Genomic DNA, 15254 nt, shown 5'->3' with positions numbered 1-15254 from the left:
ACAGATGTAGACATGTGAAGTGTCATTGCAATCTGTGACTCAGGAGTAGCTTTCTGATGCAGATGAGCATCTGTATTCTGGAATCTTGCTCCACGGAGGCTGTCTTGGAAGTGAATCCTGAGAATACTTTTTATATCTTGAATATTCTATGCAGAACATCTAGTGTGAGTGGTGTGTGTTAACATGTCTCTGACAGCAGCTGTGAAGGTCCAAGCTTCTCTCATGCCTACAGCTTTGTTTTTTCCTCTCTGCCTCTCCATATCTGCATGAGACCAGCTGACTAAGAATTGAGATTCTCTGTCATTCTTATAGTTTTGCATCAGAAAATGCTGAGGATTCCAAAAAGTAGAGAATCTCCTTCCTAGCTTGGCCGAGTTTGTGTAAAAATACATTCCTTTAAGACTACAGACAGGAAGACAAAGACACAAGGTTCTGATTAAAACACTGGCGTATCGTCCCATACGCTGCATGTAATATAAATCAAGAAACAACTCAGTGTTGGTTAGAAAAATTTGCTTCATAATTGAGTATGGAATATGACATGGACAAAAGGCTGACTTTTATTCCAAGCCCGATGAACTGTCCTTGATAGAGGATCAGTAAAACCTGACATAGGGCCAACTTTGTAGAAATATAACAATTTATAACATTATCTCAGGCATAGTCCAGGGCACGAGGGCCCAATTCAGGGCCTACGGGAATCAGTGACAAGACTCTCTCGTTGACTTGACCTTTGGATCAGAACTTTAGGGCTAGTCTACACTGGCAACGTCGAAATGCTGATGTGGCAGTGCTTTAACGTGGCTTGCGTAGTCGCGGCAGAGCACTAGGAGAGAGCTCTCCCAGCACTCTTAAAAAAAATCCACCTCCACAAGGGATGTAGCTACCAGCGCTGGGAGCACAGCTCCCAGCCCTCGTGTACTGTCTTCACTAGCGCTTTACTGTGCTGAAACTTGCTGTGCTCAGAAGTGTGTTTTTTTCGCACCCTTGAGCGAGAAAGTTGCAGTGCTGTAAAGCGGCAGTGTAGATAAGCCCTTAGTGTCTGATCCTGTAAGGTTTTTAGGATAAGTAACTTCTTTTGTGTGGTCAGTGGTGCTAATTGCCTCTCAAGAGCCATCCTTTAATAAGAATTGTGTGTTTTTATTTTATTTATTATTTTTTAATTCAGCTATGAGTTTTCTTGGTGGTTGTCCTGAGAAAGGGTTACTTATCTCACAAGACAAATTGGTTCTTAGGCATTATCATAATAAACGTGATTAATAATAACACAGAGTACCTATATGCTTGAATTCAGTGTTCGTAAATTTCACATAGTGAGAATCACATCACAGCATGTGCAAATGTGCAAGTTATACTTTAAATGAAATATCTTAATTACCACGCAGCAATGCTAGAGTTGGCAACAATCTTGCTGAACAATTCTTTAATTTGAAGCAGAACTCTAATGCTGGAGATTTAAAACCATTTCCTTCCTGCTTACTATTCAGAAAATACTGGCTTTAGAAATCAGATCCCCCCCCCCCCCCGTTTTAAACACTAAACAGTTAGTTTAATGTGCAAGTTCTTATAGCAGTGGTTTATAATCTCTAGATTAGAAGCAGTGTTTCTGATAAAAACAAAAAAAATGGTTACTTCATTTTTTTTTACTTTGTGCATCACAGTATCTTCTGAAAACTGTTCTTCGAGATCAGGGAGATCTTGTTTATTGTGTTGTCTGCAGTTTATAAAAAGAGGTTGAGAGGCATGCACTAGTTTAATGACAATTTGGTGAAACCTTCTAAAAGTTGGCTTTTGGGGCTCAGTGTAATACTTTATTTCCTTTAGAGACCATGGTTAAGATCCTAAGGCTATGTCTACACTGGCAATTGAATGACAAAACTTTTGTCTTTCAGAGGTGTTACACCCTCCCCACCCCGAAACACAGACGACAAGCACCGGTGTGAACAGTGCTTTGTCAGCAGGAGCGCTTTCCTGTCAACAACGCTAACACCACTCATTGGGGGTGGAAGTTTTTTGTTAGCAGGAGAGCCAACAAACAGCGGCTACCGTGCACACCTTTTAGCGGCATGGACTCGGAAGCTGTGTAGTGTAGACATAGCCTAAGTAAATTTGGGCTTTCTTATCAACCCTAGTTTGCATTTTGGACCAGATTGTGGAGTTGTTACACCCCCTGTGGAGCATTTATATTTAAACAATGGGGACTACTTGAGAGAGTCACTACTCCCTTTGAGATGCACAGAGTTGTTGTGCTGTGACCACTGCTTATTACACTTCCCCAAGTCTTCTCACTGACATCTTGTACTCCCCAGTCTGCCTTATCCTTCTGTTTTGTTGTCTTGTCTTATAGATTGAAAGCTCCTTGCAGCAATAACTGTCTTTTTGGTTTGTGTTTTTACAGCACCTTGCACGATGGGTCCATGATCTTTGATTTGGGGCCTGTAGGTACTACAGTAATACAAAACAAACAAAAGCAACTAATAATTAAAGAATTAGACAGTTTGACAAGACTGGCAGGATTCATTTAAAAATTTGGCTGTTATCACTAAGGTTATTGTATGCATCTTTAAAGCAAACCCAAAGCCTCGCTATACAAATTAAAGAGATTATGTGCTTGCCATCCAGAACTACTGAGGAACAGTAGGCTATTGGTGGCATTTGCTAATAATGGCCACCGTATTAAAATAAAGATGGAAAACTAACAACAAATAGGTAGGGGGTGCAAAACCAACTCTGTAATCCTCTGGGATAATGGCTCTAGTCTAAACAATTTGTTCCTATGATTTGTTACTTAATGCACTTATTTTTATTTGCAGAAAGAAAAGGAGTACTTGTGGCACCTTAGAGACTTACAAATTGATTTGAGCATAAGCTTTCGTGAGCTACAGCTCACTTCATCAGATGCATTCAGTGGAAAATACAGTGGGGAGATTTATATACATAGAGAACATGAAACAATGGGTGTTACCATACACACTGTAACCAGAGTGATCACTTAAGGTGAGCTATTACCAGCAGGAGGTTTGGGGATGGAGGGGGCGAGGGAAGGGAAGGGAAAAAAACCTTCTGTAGTGATAATCAAGGTGGGCCATTTCCAGCAGTTAACAAGAATGTCTGAGGAACAGTGGGGGAGGGGATATAAACATGGGGAAATAGTCTTACTTTGTGTAATGACCCATGCACTCCCAGTCTCTATTCAAGCCTAAGTTTATTGTATCCAGTTTGCAAATTAATTCCAATTCAGCAGTCTCTCGTTGGAGTCTGTTTTTGAAGTTTTTTTTGTTGAAGTATTGCCACTTTTAGGTCTGTAATTCAGTGACCAGAGAGACTGAAGTGTTCTCCGACTGGTTTATGAATGTTATAATTCTTGACGTCTGATTTGTGTCCATTTATTCTTTTACGTAGAGACTGTCCAGTTTGACCAATGTACATGGCAAAGGGGCATTGCTGGCACATGATGGCATATCACATTGGTAGATGTGCAGGTGAACGAGCCTCTGATGGTGTGGCTGATGTGATTAGGCCCTATGATGGTGTCCCCTGAATAGATATGTGGGCACAGTTGGCAACGGGCTTTGTTGCAAGGATAGGTTCCTGGGTTAGTGGTTCTGCTGTGTGGTGTGTGGTTGCTGGTGAGTACTTGCTTCAGGTTGGGGGGCTGTCTGTAAGCAAGGACTGGCCTGTCTCCCAAGCTCTGTGAGAGTGATGGGTCGTCCTTCAGGATAGGTTGTAGATCCTTGATGAGGTGTTGGAGAGGTTTTAGTTGGGGGCTGAAGGTGGTGGCTAGTGGCGTTCTGTATTTAATTTGTTGGGCCTGTCCTGTAGTAGGTGACTTCTGGGTACTCTTCTGGCTCTGTCACTCTGTTTCTTCACTTCAGCAGGTGGGTATTGTAGTTGTAAGAATGCTTGATAGAGATCTTGTAGGAGTTTGTCTCTGTCTGAGGGGTTGGAGCAAATGCGGTTGTATAGTAGAGCCTGGCTGTAGACAATGGATCATGTGGTGTGGTCTGCATGAAAGGTGGAGGCATGTAGGTAGGAATAGCGGTCAGTAGGTTTCCGGTATAGGGTGGTGTTTATGTGACCATCGCTTATTAGCACCATAGTGTCCAGGAAGTGGATCTCTTGTGTTGACTGGTCCAGGCTGAGGTTGATGGTGGGATGGAAATTGTTGAAATCATGGTGGAATTCCTCAATGTTGTCTTTTCCATGGGTCCAGATGATGAAGATGTCCTCAATGTAGCGCAAGTAGAGTAGGGGCATTAGGGGACAAGAGCTGAGGAAGCGTTGTTCTAAGTCAGCCATAAAAATGTTGGCATACTGTGGGTACCCATAGCAATGCCACTGATTTGAAGGTATACATTATCCTCAAATGTGAAATAGTTGTGGGTGAGGACAAAGTCACAAAGTTCAGCCACCAGGTTAGCCGTGACATTATCGGGGATACTGTTCCTGATGGCTTATAGTCCATCTTTGTGTGGAATGTTCATGTAGAGGGCTCCTACATCCATAGTGGCCAGGATGGTATTTTCAGGAAGATCACCGATGGATTGTAGTTTCCTCAGGAAGTCAGTGGTGTCTCGAAGATAGCTGGGAGTGCTGGTAGCGTAGGGCCTGAGGAGGGAGTCTACATAGCCAGACAGTCCTGCTGTCAGGGTGCCAATGCCTGAGATGATGGGGTGTCCAGGATTTCCAGGTTTATGGATCTTGGGTAGCAGATAGAATACCTCAGGTCGGGGTTCCAGGGTTGTGTCTGTGCGGATTTGTTCTTGCGCTTTTTCAGGGAGTTTCTTGAGCAAATGCTGTAGTTAGCAATGCCCCTCTGCCATGTACATTGGTCAAACTGGACAGTCTCTAAGTAAAAGAATAAATGGACACAAATCAGACGTCAAGAATTATAACATTCAAAAACCAGTTGGAGAACACTTCAATCTCTCTGGTCACTTGATTACAGACCTAAAATACTTCAACAAAAAAACTGCTGAATTGGAATTAATTTGCAAACTGGATACAATAAACTTAGGCTTGAATAGAGACTGGGAGCGCATGGGTCATTACACAAAGTAAAACTATTTCCCCATGTTTTTTCCCCCCCACCCCCACCCCGCACTGTTCCTCAGACTTTCTTGTCAACTGCTGGAAATGGCCCACCTTGATTATCACTACAGAAGGTTTTTTCCCTTCCCTTGCCCACCCCCCTCCCCCCCCCAACCTCCTGCTGGTAATAGCTCACCTTAAGTGATCACTCTGGTTACAGTGTGTATGGTAACACCCATTGTTTCATGTTCTCTATGTATATAAATCTCCCCACTGTATTTTCCACTGAATGCATCCGATGAAGTGAGCTGTAGCTCACGAAAGCTTATGCTCAAATCAATTTGTTAGTCTCTAAGTACTCCTTTTCTTTCTGCAAATACAGACTAACATGGCTGCTACTCTGAAACCTTATTTGTATTTGTCCCCTTCAGCAGAGAGCTCTGTCACTGAAGAGATTTGATAATAGCTTGGCTAGCATATTAGTAGTCATTTATACTCCTATAATAAAACAACATCATTTTGGCTACTTAGAGATTCAGCTGGGTTCAAATCATTTTCATTTGCTGCATTTCACCTCTGATCTCACCTTCAGTAGACGAGATTACATAGAACTAGATAAGGACTTTGTCTGTTCAGTTCTCTCCCATCAAGCCACAGGGGACCAGATATTTAAGTGGGATGGTTATGTTTTCTTCTTCCCACCCCCCCATCTGCAGCTGGATTGGAATAGTGGGGAGGTATTTGTGTATTGCACATACATTAGAGGTATTTGTAGTTTGCATGTATTATTCCTTCAGCAGCATTTGCCACTTGGATTGCTATAACCAATAAAAACTCAAAATGAGAGAAACATCACCTAAGAGGAGGAGGAAGCCGGAATTTATATTGGATTCATTTCTTTAATATTATGTATAAAATTTTCTGTAACGTGAGTTTCACAATTCAGTATTCCTGATGTCACCGACTTACAACAATAAACAATGCAATGACAGTGTCTATAGAGGCAAATTTTAAGATCTTAAATGAATAACTTATTCTAATAACATACACTTGAGGCTCTGGAGTGAGCATACACTGCAGTGATCTAACAGATACCATGTGAGGAGTATTTGTAGATTAGGGATAATGAGAAGTTGGGGTGTTGCTGATCTCATTTTGATATATTTAAAAGAGAGAATTGATTTGAGAGGGATTGTTTCTTTGGTGCATTCTGGAAGGAAGCATTAAGTTTTGGGTTTTTTTTTCTCCCCCAACCCTCCCTCTTTTCCCCTCTTCCCTTTGTGACTGCATCTTTTTATTAAATTAAAATGTCTTTTTTTAGCCATTACCTTGTAATGAAAAATGACACTTGTTGTAGAGTTAGTCTTTTATGTCTTCTAAACTGAATTGACTCCCCTACTGTGACTTCAATAATGCATCATTTCAGAGGTTCAAAGGATTTAATGTGTTTCTGGTGGATCTGTGAGTCTCAGTTAGATGGTTAAAAGCAAAATAACTATAACAGGTTGGATGCAAAGACCTGTCCCCTGCCAGCTTCATTTCCACCCTCCCACCCCCCTGCCCCAGTGTTCAAAAGCATCTGCTTCTTGCCACTTCTTTCTTACGTGCTGTGTGTGCATGCATATTGATAAACACTTTATGAACAAAGGTCCATGGAGAACCATGAGACGCAGTTACTATGATAAGACAGGCAAGCAGTTCTGTCTCTATGACAGAGGTTCTCAAACTGTGGTCCATTCAGGTGGTCTGCGGATAGTTCCCTATAAGGTGCGCACCTGGGCAGCCGCACATGAGAGAATAAAGGGCCACCCACCTAATTAGTGGAGTTGCGCAGGCGTTGCTCCATTAATTAGTTGCCTGGACCCTGGAGAAGACGCACATGTAAGGTGAGGTGATGGCCTTGGGGAGGAATAGGGGGCAGGTGGAAGGGGGACAGTGGGGTGAGAAGAGAGGGTGGGGAGAATTGGGGACTTGCAGAGCTGTGATGGCCAGAGAAAGAGGGGACTTTCCCCAGCTTCAGGGCTGCAGCTGCCAGGGAGAGACAGCCCTCCTTCCCAGCCCCAGCTCGGTAGCTGCTGCGGAGGGGGAGAGAGGGCACATCCATCGCATTAGAAAGGTAAAACTACTGATATTAAAATATGAGTTGTGCTTTTATTTGTAGAACACAAAAAGTTTATTATTATTTTTTTTATATATAGCTCTTTTATCCAAAGCGCTTTACAATAGTTAGCTAATGGTACAAACAACATTTGGAAAGATCATTAAGTGGTCCACTGAGACCCGCAGCAATTTTCAAGTGGTCCACAAAAAAAAAAGTTTGAGAACCACTGCTCTATGATGTAAGTAGCTGGCTGGTGAGGGTGATTCTGGAGCAAATTAAAATGATACTGTTGCAAATGAAACTGTCTTCTGTAGCTCTGCTGAATTATGACATCCCATAAACATCTATTTTCAGTTACTTTCTCCAACCCCCCACCCCAGCAACAATTTTTGCTGAAATTTTCCATTTTTCTGTTTGAAAAGTTTCATAATTCAAAACACAGCTGAACGGATTTTTATCTGAATATGGTGAGGAAGTAGGTGAGGGCAGAGTATTTTCCAGCTAAGACCTTTTTTGGGTGCTGTTCATGCTATGATAACTCAAATGGCTTTATTTGAATTTGCTGCAAGTGAGTCTACTCAATTTTAGCCTTGTGGCACAAGAGGACTTCAGACATTGTGCTAGAATGACAACAGTATTGGGTAATGTAGGTATAACGTGGTTCTGTCCTAACTCTGATACAAACCCTGTTCCAATTTGTAGCATAGATAGAACATAAGTGGCCTGGTTATGAAGCACTATTATGATCCAGTCCTGGGTACAAATTGGAACAATGTTTGCAACTGAATTGGGGGCAAGTGTGCTGGAACCAGATTCCCTGACATGGCTGTACGTCTAGAGTAGGTAAGGTTTTAATCCTCATGCAGCAGGTTTCTGTGCCTGGAGATCCAGACTAACATTGAGGTATGAGAGTCCGTGGTTATTAAAATGAAAATTATAGGTGCTAGTTCTATGTATTGAGTGCTTATTTGACTACCAGTACCTATAATTTAAAACCCGTGTGCAAATCCTGGTTACCACAAACTAAAATAGTTTAAATCTTGAAAATTAGAGACTTTTTTTATCCTGTGCTTGAGTTTGTGCTCGTTTTGTTTGTGTTACAGTGGTGCTTAGAGACCCCCACTGAGGTCAGATGTCCCATTGTGTTAGGTGCTGCGCACATCCATAGTAAGTGACAGTCCCTGCTTCAAAGAGCTTACGATCTTAATAAACAAGACCAATAGATGATGGGAGGGGAAACAGAGGCACAGAGAGGAGAAGTATCTTGCGCAAGGTCACATAGTAGTTGGTGGCAGAGCCAGGAATAGACCCCTGTGCTTCCAGATCTCACTCCAATGACCTCTCATTTGCACCAAGCTGCCTCCCATGTTGATAGCACCCGCTGTAAGGTTTGCAGCGCCTTAGGAAGTTTTTTGCAAAAAGAAAAGGAGTACTTGTGGCACCTTAGAGAAATTTTAGTCTCTAAGGTGCCACAAGTACTCCTTTTCTTTTTGTGGCTACAGACTAACACGGCTGCTACTCTAAAAGGAAATTTTTTGTAACCCTATGAGTCACAGAGGTGTAGATGAAGATTTAAATTCTGAAGGTATGTCTACACTGCATGGTAAACCCTGGTGGGAATCAGGTTTGTGGACTGGTGTTTCCAAGCCCATGCTTCAGTGTCCATACTGCACTGTAAACCTGGATTAACAGCTGCTGGACCCAGGTCTCACACCTGTGCTAACACATCCATACTGTATTACACAGACTTTTGGACTTGGGTGCAAGCCCTGTCATCATGGAGTGTGGACGCAGACCCAAGTCACTGTGGGACTCAGGCTCTGACCCACCCCCCCTTTGCGGGGTCCCAGGACCTGAGTCCTAAGTGCTCACTAACCTGAGTCAGGCTGATTTGTGTGTGGACGGAAGGGGGGCTTGAGCTCGGGCTTGAACCTGAGTCAAAGCTAGGGCTTAGTGTGCGATGTAGGTATAACCTGAGTGGTCAGAGTGAGGGGTCCTGTCATTAGAAGAATGCAGGAAAGTCAGATCTTTTGTGAGGGAAAGATGAGCAGAAGGTTCTGCCAGGTGGAAGGTATGGGGGTCAGGCCTTGTCACTTCAGGTGAGGATTAGCAGGATTTGCAGCTTGGGAGAAAGGGTACAAGCTCTTGCTGGCCTCTCTCACTTCTTTGTTATACTCAGCCAGTATGGCACCAGTGACTCCGAAGCATGTTGTCCTGATAGTCAAAGTGGTTTTTTGTTTGCGTTTGAGTTGCAGTCTAAAGTTCTGATGCCCTGTCCTCAATAACTTTCCTTAACTTTTTCTACTTATAAACTGCTGGGAGTTTGAAAGCTAATAGTTTAACCTAATGGAATACAGGTACAGTGGACATAAAAGTGCTTGTTTGGAGATGAATACATAAGAGGAGTTGTGTCCAGTTGCCTTTGGCAGGGTTCCCTGTGCATGTAAGAAACAAAGCTGGGGGTGGAAGTTGTGCAAATGTGAACCAAATTTGCACTGCAAGACTCTTTTTTTTCCCCCCCCCCCCCCTTTTAAATCAAAACATTTTGCTATTTCACTCTGCTTATATTTTGACTGAGTTCCTTACCTCTTTGCATGCTGTAAAACACCTTGACATTGGTGAACGGTGTTACAGAAATTCAGTCACACTCACACTCAAAAAAAACCCCAACAGTAACAATAAAAGTCATCCTCTGCTGGGTACATGGTAGAGCTCATTGCGATGAATGCATTAACTTCTTTCTGTGCCATAGAACTCCCTTTAAACAGCATTCCGGGGGCAGCTGTGGGCAGGGCCGCTCTTGACAGTGTGACTCCAATGGAGCTGAGAGGGCCAAGTGGACAGCAGGGGAACCCAGAACACAGGTCTTCCATGTGAACAATGGGCTCTGTCTCCTCTCCAGGTTTAATCAATTCTCTTTGCTGCTTATTTGGAGACATGTCCAAATCATGTTGAAGTCAATGGAAAGACTCCCATCCACTTCAATTGGGGATGGATCGTGACCTTGGTTTGCACTGGACATGAGGGTAAGGGCCAACTCTTCCCAGGAAGGTCTCGGGAGAACTCTGTGTGGTTTTTTCCATAGGAGGCAGTGAGGTAGCCCAAAATTAATCCTGTTTTTCTGGTATGATAATACATTATGGTTGGTCATAAAATGTAGACCACAAAATATAGGTGACATGTAAAGTAGCCATGTTAATGTGGGTGTTTTAACCTTGATTGTAGTATTTCCTGCCTTGGTTGTGATTTTCAACTGTTCAGCTTTTCCATTGTATCCGTGTGAAGTTTTTTGCTTTAATATATTCCAGATTCATCTGGTTTAATTAATTTTCTCTTTATTGCAGTTGTAGGATGTGACTTATAGTGAGGCCCAATATAAATAATAAATAATAAATAAATATAAATAATCTAGTGCACACCATTTCTTGTATAGTGCGTGCACCAAATTGTTAGTATGACAGAAAGTGGTGCAATATTTTGTTTTTCCCCAGCGGGTGGTTGCAATGATTAGCTGGAAAATGAAATACATGGGGAAAGTATCTGGAAGGTAAGACTTTCCAAATGGTTCCCTTGTCAAGATATCTAAGGCTTTGATTTGATTTGGTTTTTACTTTCCTTCTCTTTTTTCTAGGGAGCGGGGAGGGGGCCCAGAAGTCTTGATTTATAATTATTATTTTTAATCAAAAATATCTGATAGATTTTAAGGCAGAAGGGACCATTGTGATCATCTAGTTTGCCATCCTGTATAACACAGGCCATAGAATTCCAACCAGTGATTCTTACATATAGCCCAATAAATTAAGGTTGAACAAGAGCATACCCTAGAAAGACATCCGCTTTTGATTTAAATATTTCCAGTGATAGAGAATGTACCACATTCCATGGTAAATTGATCCAATGGTTGACTTACTCTTTCTGTCAAAAATTTGCACCTTTATTTTCAGTCTGAAATACAATGCTGTGCAATTTTTGTAGTTAACCATTGGAACAGTACACTAAGGGATGCAATGGAATCTTCATTACCTGAAATCTTTCACTCAAAATTGGAAGTTTTTCTGAAGATATATTCTCACTCAAACAGAAGCTGTAGACATGGTGCAGGAATTCCTGGGTGAAATTCTATGGCCAGTGGAATGCAAGAAGCAGACTAGATGATCAAAGTGGTCCCTACTGACCTTAAAAACCTATGATTAATTAAAGAGCATGATATTTAAAAAAACTGTAGGCGATCAAGGGCCAGATTGCTGTACCGTTACTCATGCTGAGTAGCAGCAAGTCCTCTGTTTGAACAAACAATGCAAAAAATATAAAAATAGCTTCAGGGTTGGGGAGGGTACATTTTTATCAGTAGTTCTAGAAGTATGATAAGACAAATTTCCCAAAAAGCTAAAGCATAAATGCATCCAACACTACCTCATAGAAAGGGAAACCAACTAATCATAGCACACACCAGCACCTGAAAATAGATCTCAGATTAGCTTCCTGAAACAAGCTGGAAAAATGTATGCTTATAATGTCTGGAGGGGTATAATTTACAATAGGTAGATCTAATCATTTTTCCCCTTACCTCCAATTGGTCAGCCAAAGATTTGGTACCATAGAAAAAATAGTTTTGTCCTTCTCCAAGATGACTTGTAATTTAAGTGGGGAAAAAAAAATTGTAATCTCAGGACCGTCTCTTAAGAAATCTTTCGGATGTTTATTTATACCTTTTGAGCTAAACTAGCTGTACTTGAAATATGCAGATCTATTTTCCATGGAAGACTATCTTGTTTCTCCTCTGTAGTTTGTAACCTATTATTCAAACCAGCTTCTGTACCAAATGACGGGAGGATAGCTAATGTGATGCCAATTTTTAAAAAGGGCTCCAGAAGTGACCCTGGCAATTGCAGGCCGGTAAGCCCGACTTCAGTACCGGGCAAACTGTTTGAAACTATAGTAAAGAACAAAATTGTCAGACACATAGATGAACATAGTTTGCTGGGGAAGAGTTAACATGGTTTTTGTAAAGGGAAATCATGCCTCATTAGAATTCTTTGAGGGGTCAACAACCATGTGGACAAGGGTGATCCAGTGGATATAATGTACTTAGATTTTCAGAAAGCCTTTGACAAGGTCCCTCACCAAAGGCTCTTAAGCAAAGTAAGCTGTCATGGGATAAGAGGGAAGGTCCTCTCATGGATCGATAACTGGTTAAAAGACAGGACACAAAGGGTAGGAATAAATGGTCAGTTTTCAGAATGGAGAGAGGTAAATAGTCCCCTGGGGGACACCACTGTACTGTGCCCAGTCCTATTCAATATATTCATAAATGATCTGGAAAAAGGGGTAAACGATGAGGAGGCAAAATTTGCAGATGATACAAAACTACTCAAGATAGTTAAGTCACAGGCAAACTGCGAAGAGCTACAGAAGGATCTCTCAAAACTGAGTGACTGAACAACAAAATGGCAGATGAAATTCAATGTTGATAAATGCAAAGTAATGCACATTGGAAAACATCCCAACTGTACATATAAAATGATGGGGTCTAAATTGGCTGTTACCACTCAAGAAAGAGATCTTGGAGTCATTGTGGATAGTTCTCTGAAAACATCCACTCGTGCAGTGGCTGTCAAAAAAGCGAACAGAATGTTGGGAATCATTAAGAAAGGGATAGATAATAAGACAGAAAATATCATATTGCGGCTATATAAATCCATGGTATGCCCACAGCCTGAATACTGCGTGCAGATGTGGTAACCACATCTTAAAAAATGATACACTGGAATTGGAAAAGGGTGACAAAAATGATTAGGGGTATGGAACAGCTGCCATACGAGGAGAGATTAATAAGACTGGGACTTTTCAGCTTGGAAAAGAGATGACTAAGGGGGGATATGATAGAGGTCTATAAAATCATGACTGATGTGGAGAGAGTAAATAAGGAAGTGTTGTTTACTCCTTCTCATAACACAAGAACTAGGCGTCACCAAATGAAATTAATAGGCAGCAGGTTTAAAATGAACGAAAGGAAGTATTTTTTCACAGTGCACCGTCAACCTGTGGAACTGCTTATCAGAGGATGTTGTGAAGGTGAAGACTACAACAGGGTTCAAAAAAGAACTAGATAAGTTCAGGGAGGATAGGTCCATCAATGGCTATTAGCCAGGATAGGCAGGGCTGGTTTCCCTAGCCTCTGTTTGCCAGAAGCTGGGAATGGGAGACAGGAGATGGATCACTTGATGATTACCTGTTCTGTTCATTCCCTCTGGGACATCTGGCATCGGCCACTGTCACAAGACAGGATACTGGGCTAGAAGGACCTTTGGTCTGACCCAGTATGGCCGTTCCTACGTTCTTATGTATGTACTGTGCCTAGCACACTAGGACTCGTCTCTCGGTTGCGGCCTCTAGGTGTGACTGTAATACAAATAAATGAAGAACCACTTACTACAGTGACATTTGAAACTCCGTTGTTTCAACCAGAAAAGTCAAAATGTTTTTTCCAAATCATGTAACATTTGGACAGTCAGCCTATAACTGAAAACTCAGGGCCCGGTTATCTGCCACTGTCAAGTTGACAAGACCAAATGTGGGATAGACCCAAAATAAGGAATGGGAAATTTTTTTTTTTTTAAATTACCCATGCTAGAAACTTAAAGTGCTCTGGCATTGATTCCTTTCATGTCAGGGACTCTCTCTTTCTAGCCTCAGGATTCTTTATTTCTAACATAAATAGTTTTCTACAACAACAGTGAGGGGGGGCAACCAAACCTGCATGTAATGTAGGAAACTTTAGGACTAAAATGCACCTGGCATTGGCCGCTTTCGGAAGATGGGATACTGGGTTAGATGGACCTTTGGTCTGACCCAGTATTGCCATTCTTATGTTTTATAGAGGGCTTCCCAGGTCTAGTAAAGGCACCGGGGCTCCCCAGCTCTCTTGACTCCTGTAAATCTGAGGCAGCATCAAAAGGTGTTTTTCCTCCCTGCGCTGGCTTTGGAGAGGTCTACCCTATGGGTTCCTTCCCCTGTCTATCCTAAAGATTTTTTTCCGACACGCACAGTCTGACAGTTTGCAAGAATCCTCTCCTTTTTGTCATCTGTGCAGGGTGGGCCGGTGCTTATGGTACATAGTACATTTTTGCAAAAAGAAAAGGAGTACTTGTGGCACCTTAGAGACTAACAAATTTATTTGAGCATAAGCTTTCGTGAGCTACAGCTCACTACTCTGAAACAGTACATTTTTGGCATTCCAAATGCTGTATCCTAGAAATGGCCATAGTTGGTAGTCTAGTATGGAGAAGCTTTTGCAGTGCTGATCTTCTAAGCTAGATCCAGCCACTTCAGCTTCTCACTGTTATCAGAATCTCCCTTTAGTCTTTCTTGGCTGTGCATTTTTAACTTTATGGAGAGATTATTTCCCCTATAAAACAGACTAACCACCCTGGAACCAAACCAAAAATACTCTTGAGGGATCTCTCTTGTGGTACAAGTGTCATCTTATTTTCAGCAGTGGTGTTCTGTTTCACAGATCTCAGCCATGCCACTCCAGGGATAGTCCATATCACAGGAGATGATACGGTTCCTGGCTCATACAGCAAGAGGTACCCTTGGCTATGGGTATTTAATTAACAAGTCAAAGTTGAAAAACAGATATTTATTAGGTGAATGGTTCTTACTGATGGTGGGTCAGATTCTCAGCTGGTGTAAATCGGCATAGAGATCATTGTTGAGAAACAATCAGCAACTTTTTCGAATGCACTTTTTTCCCTTAAGGCATTCAGGTTTGAAAATACTGACCCAGACTGGACTTGCCAACTCAAGAGCAAAAGGGCTAATAGACTGCTGCATTAGTTTGTTCGGCCAGCATGCTTTCCCTGCCAAGTATTGGGTTTTTTTAACTATTCATTGGAGCTGTCAGCATGAGCAGTGAAGTAATAACATTTGTTTTACGTGCAGAACTGGCATACAAATCAGTAATCAGTCACAAGATCAAAAGTTCTAACCCCTAGTGGGCTGCGAAAGGTTAGTGAATGAAACACCGACTTTAGCTCCTAGATTCAGCTTCCATTTTGACTTGAGATTTTAAATGAAGAGAAAATTCAGCTTCTTAAACACAGCTACCAGTCCATGCTAA

At 41.9% G+C, this 15254-nt stretch overlaps 1 protein-coding gene across 2 annotated transcripts in view; it reads left to right on the top strand.

Annotated features, from left to right (window-relative positions):
• The window catches only part of LARGE1 (LARGE xylosyl- and glucuronyltransferase 1), a 370873-nt gene that overhangs the window by 18079 nt on the left and 337540 nt on the right, over positions 1-15254 (top strand). The window contains exon 1 of one of the 2 annotated variants that reach the window (XM_074941319.1): positions 10138-10158. The exons of the other annotated variant lie outside the window; for it this stretch is intronic. Within the exon in view, the coding sequence (XP_074797420.1) occupies positions 10153-10158 (6 nt within the window). The 5' untranslated portion in view covers positions 10138-10152. Of the gene's footprint in view, positions 1-10137; positions 10159-15254 lie in introns of those variants that run through there. 2 annotated transcript variants of the gene reach the window in all.

The sequence above is a fragment of the Natator depressus genome, chromosome 1 (genome assembly GCF_965152275.1).
Source record: "Natator depressus isolate rNatDep1 chromosome 1, rNatDep2.hap1, whole genome shotgun sequence".
In the NCBI taxonomy this organism is placed as follows: domain Eukaryota; kingdom Metazoa; phylum Chordata; order Testudines; family Cheloniidae; genus Natator; species Natator depressus.
Note: the sequence above shows the minus strand (reverse complement) of the source record. Positions and strands in the feature narration are given on the sequence as shown.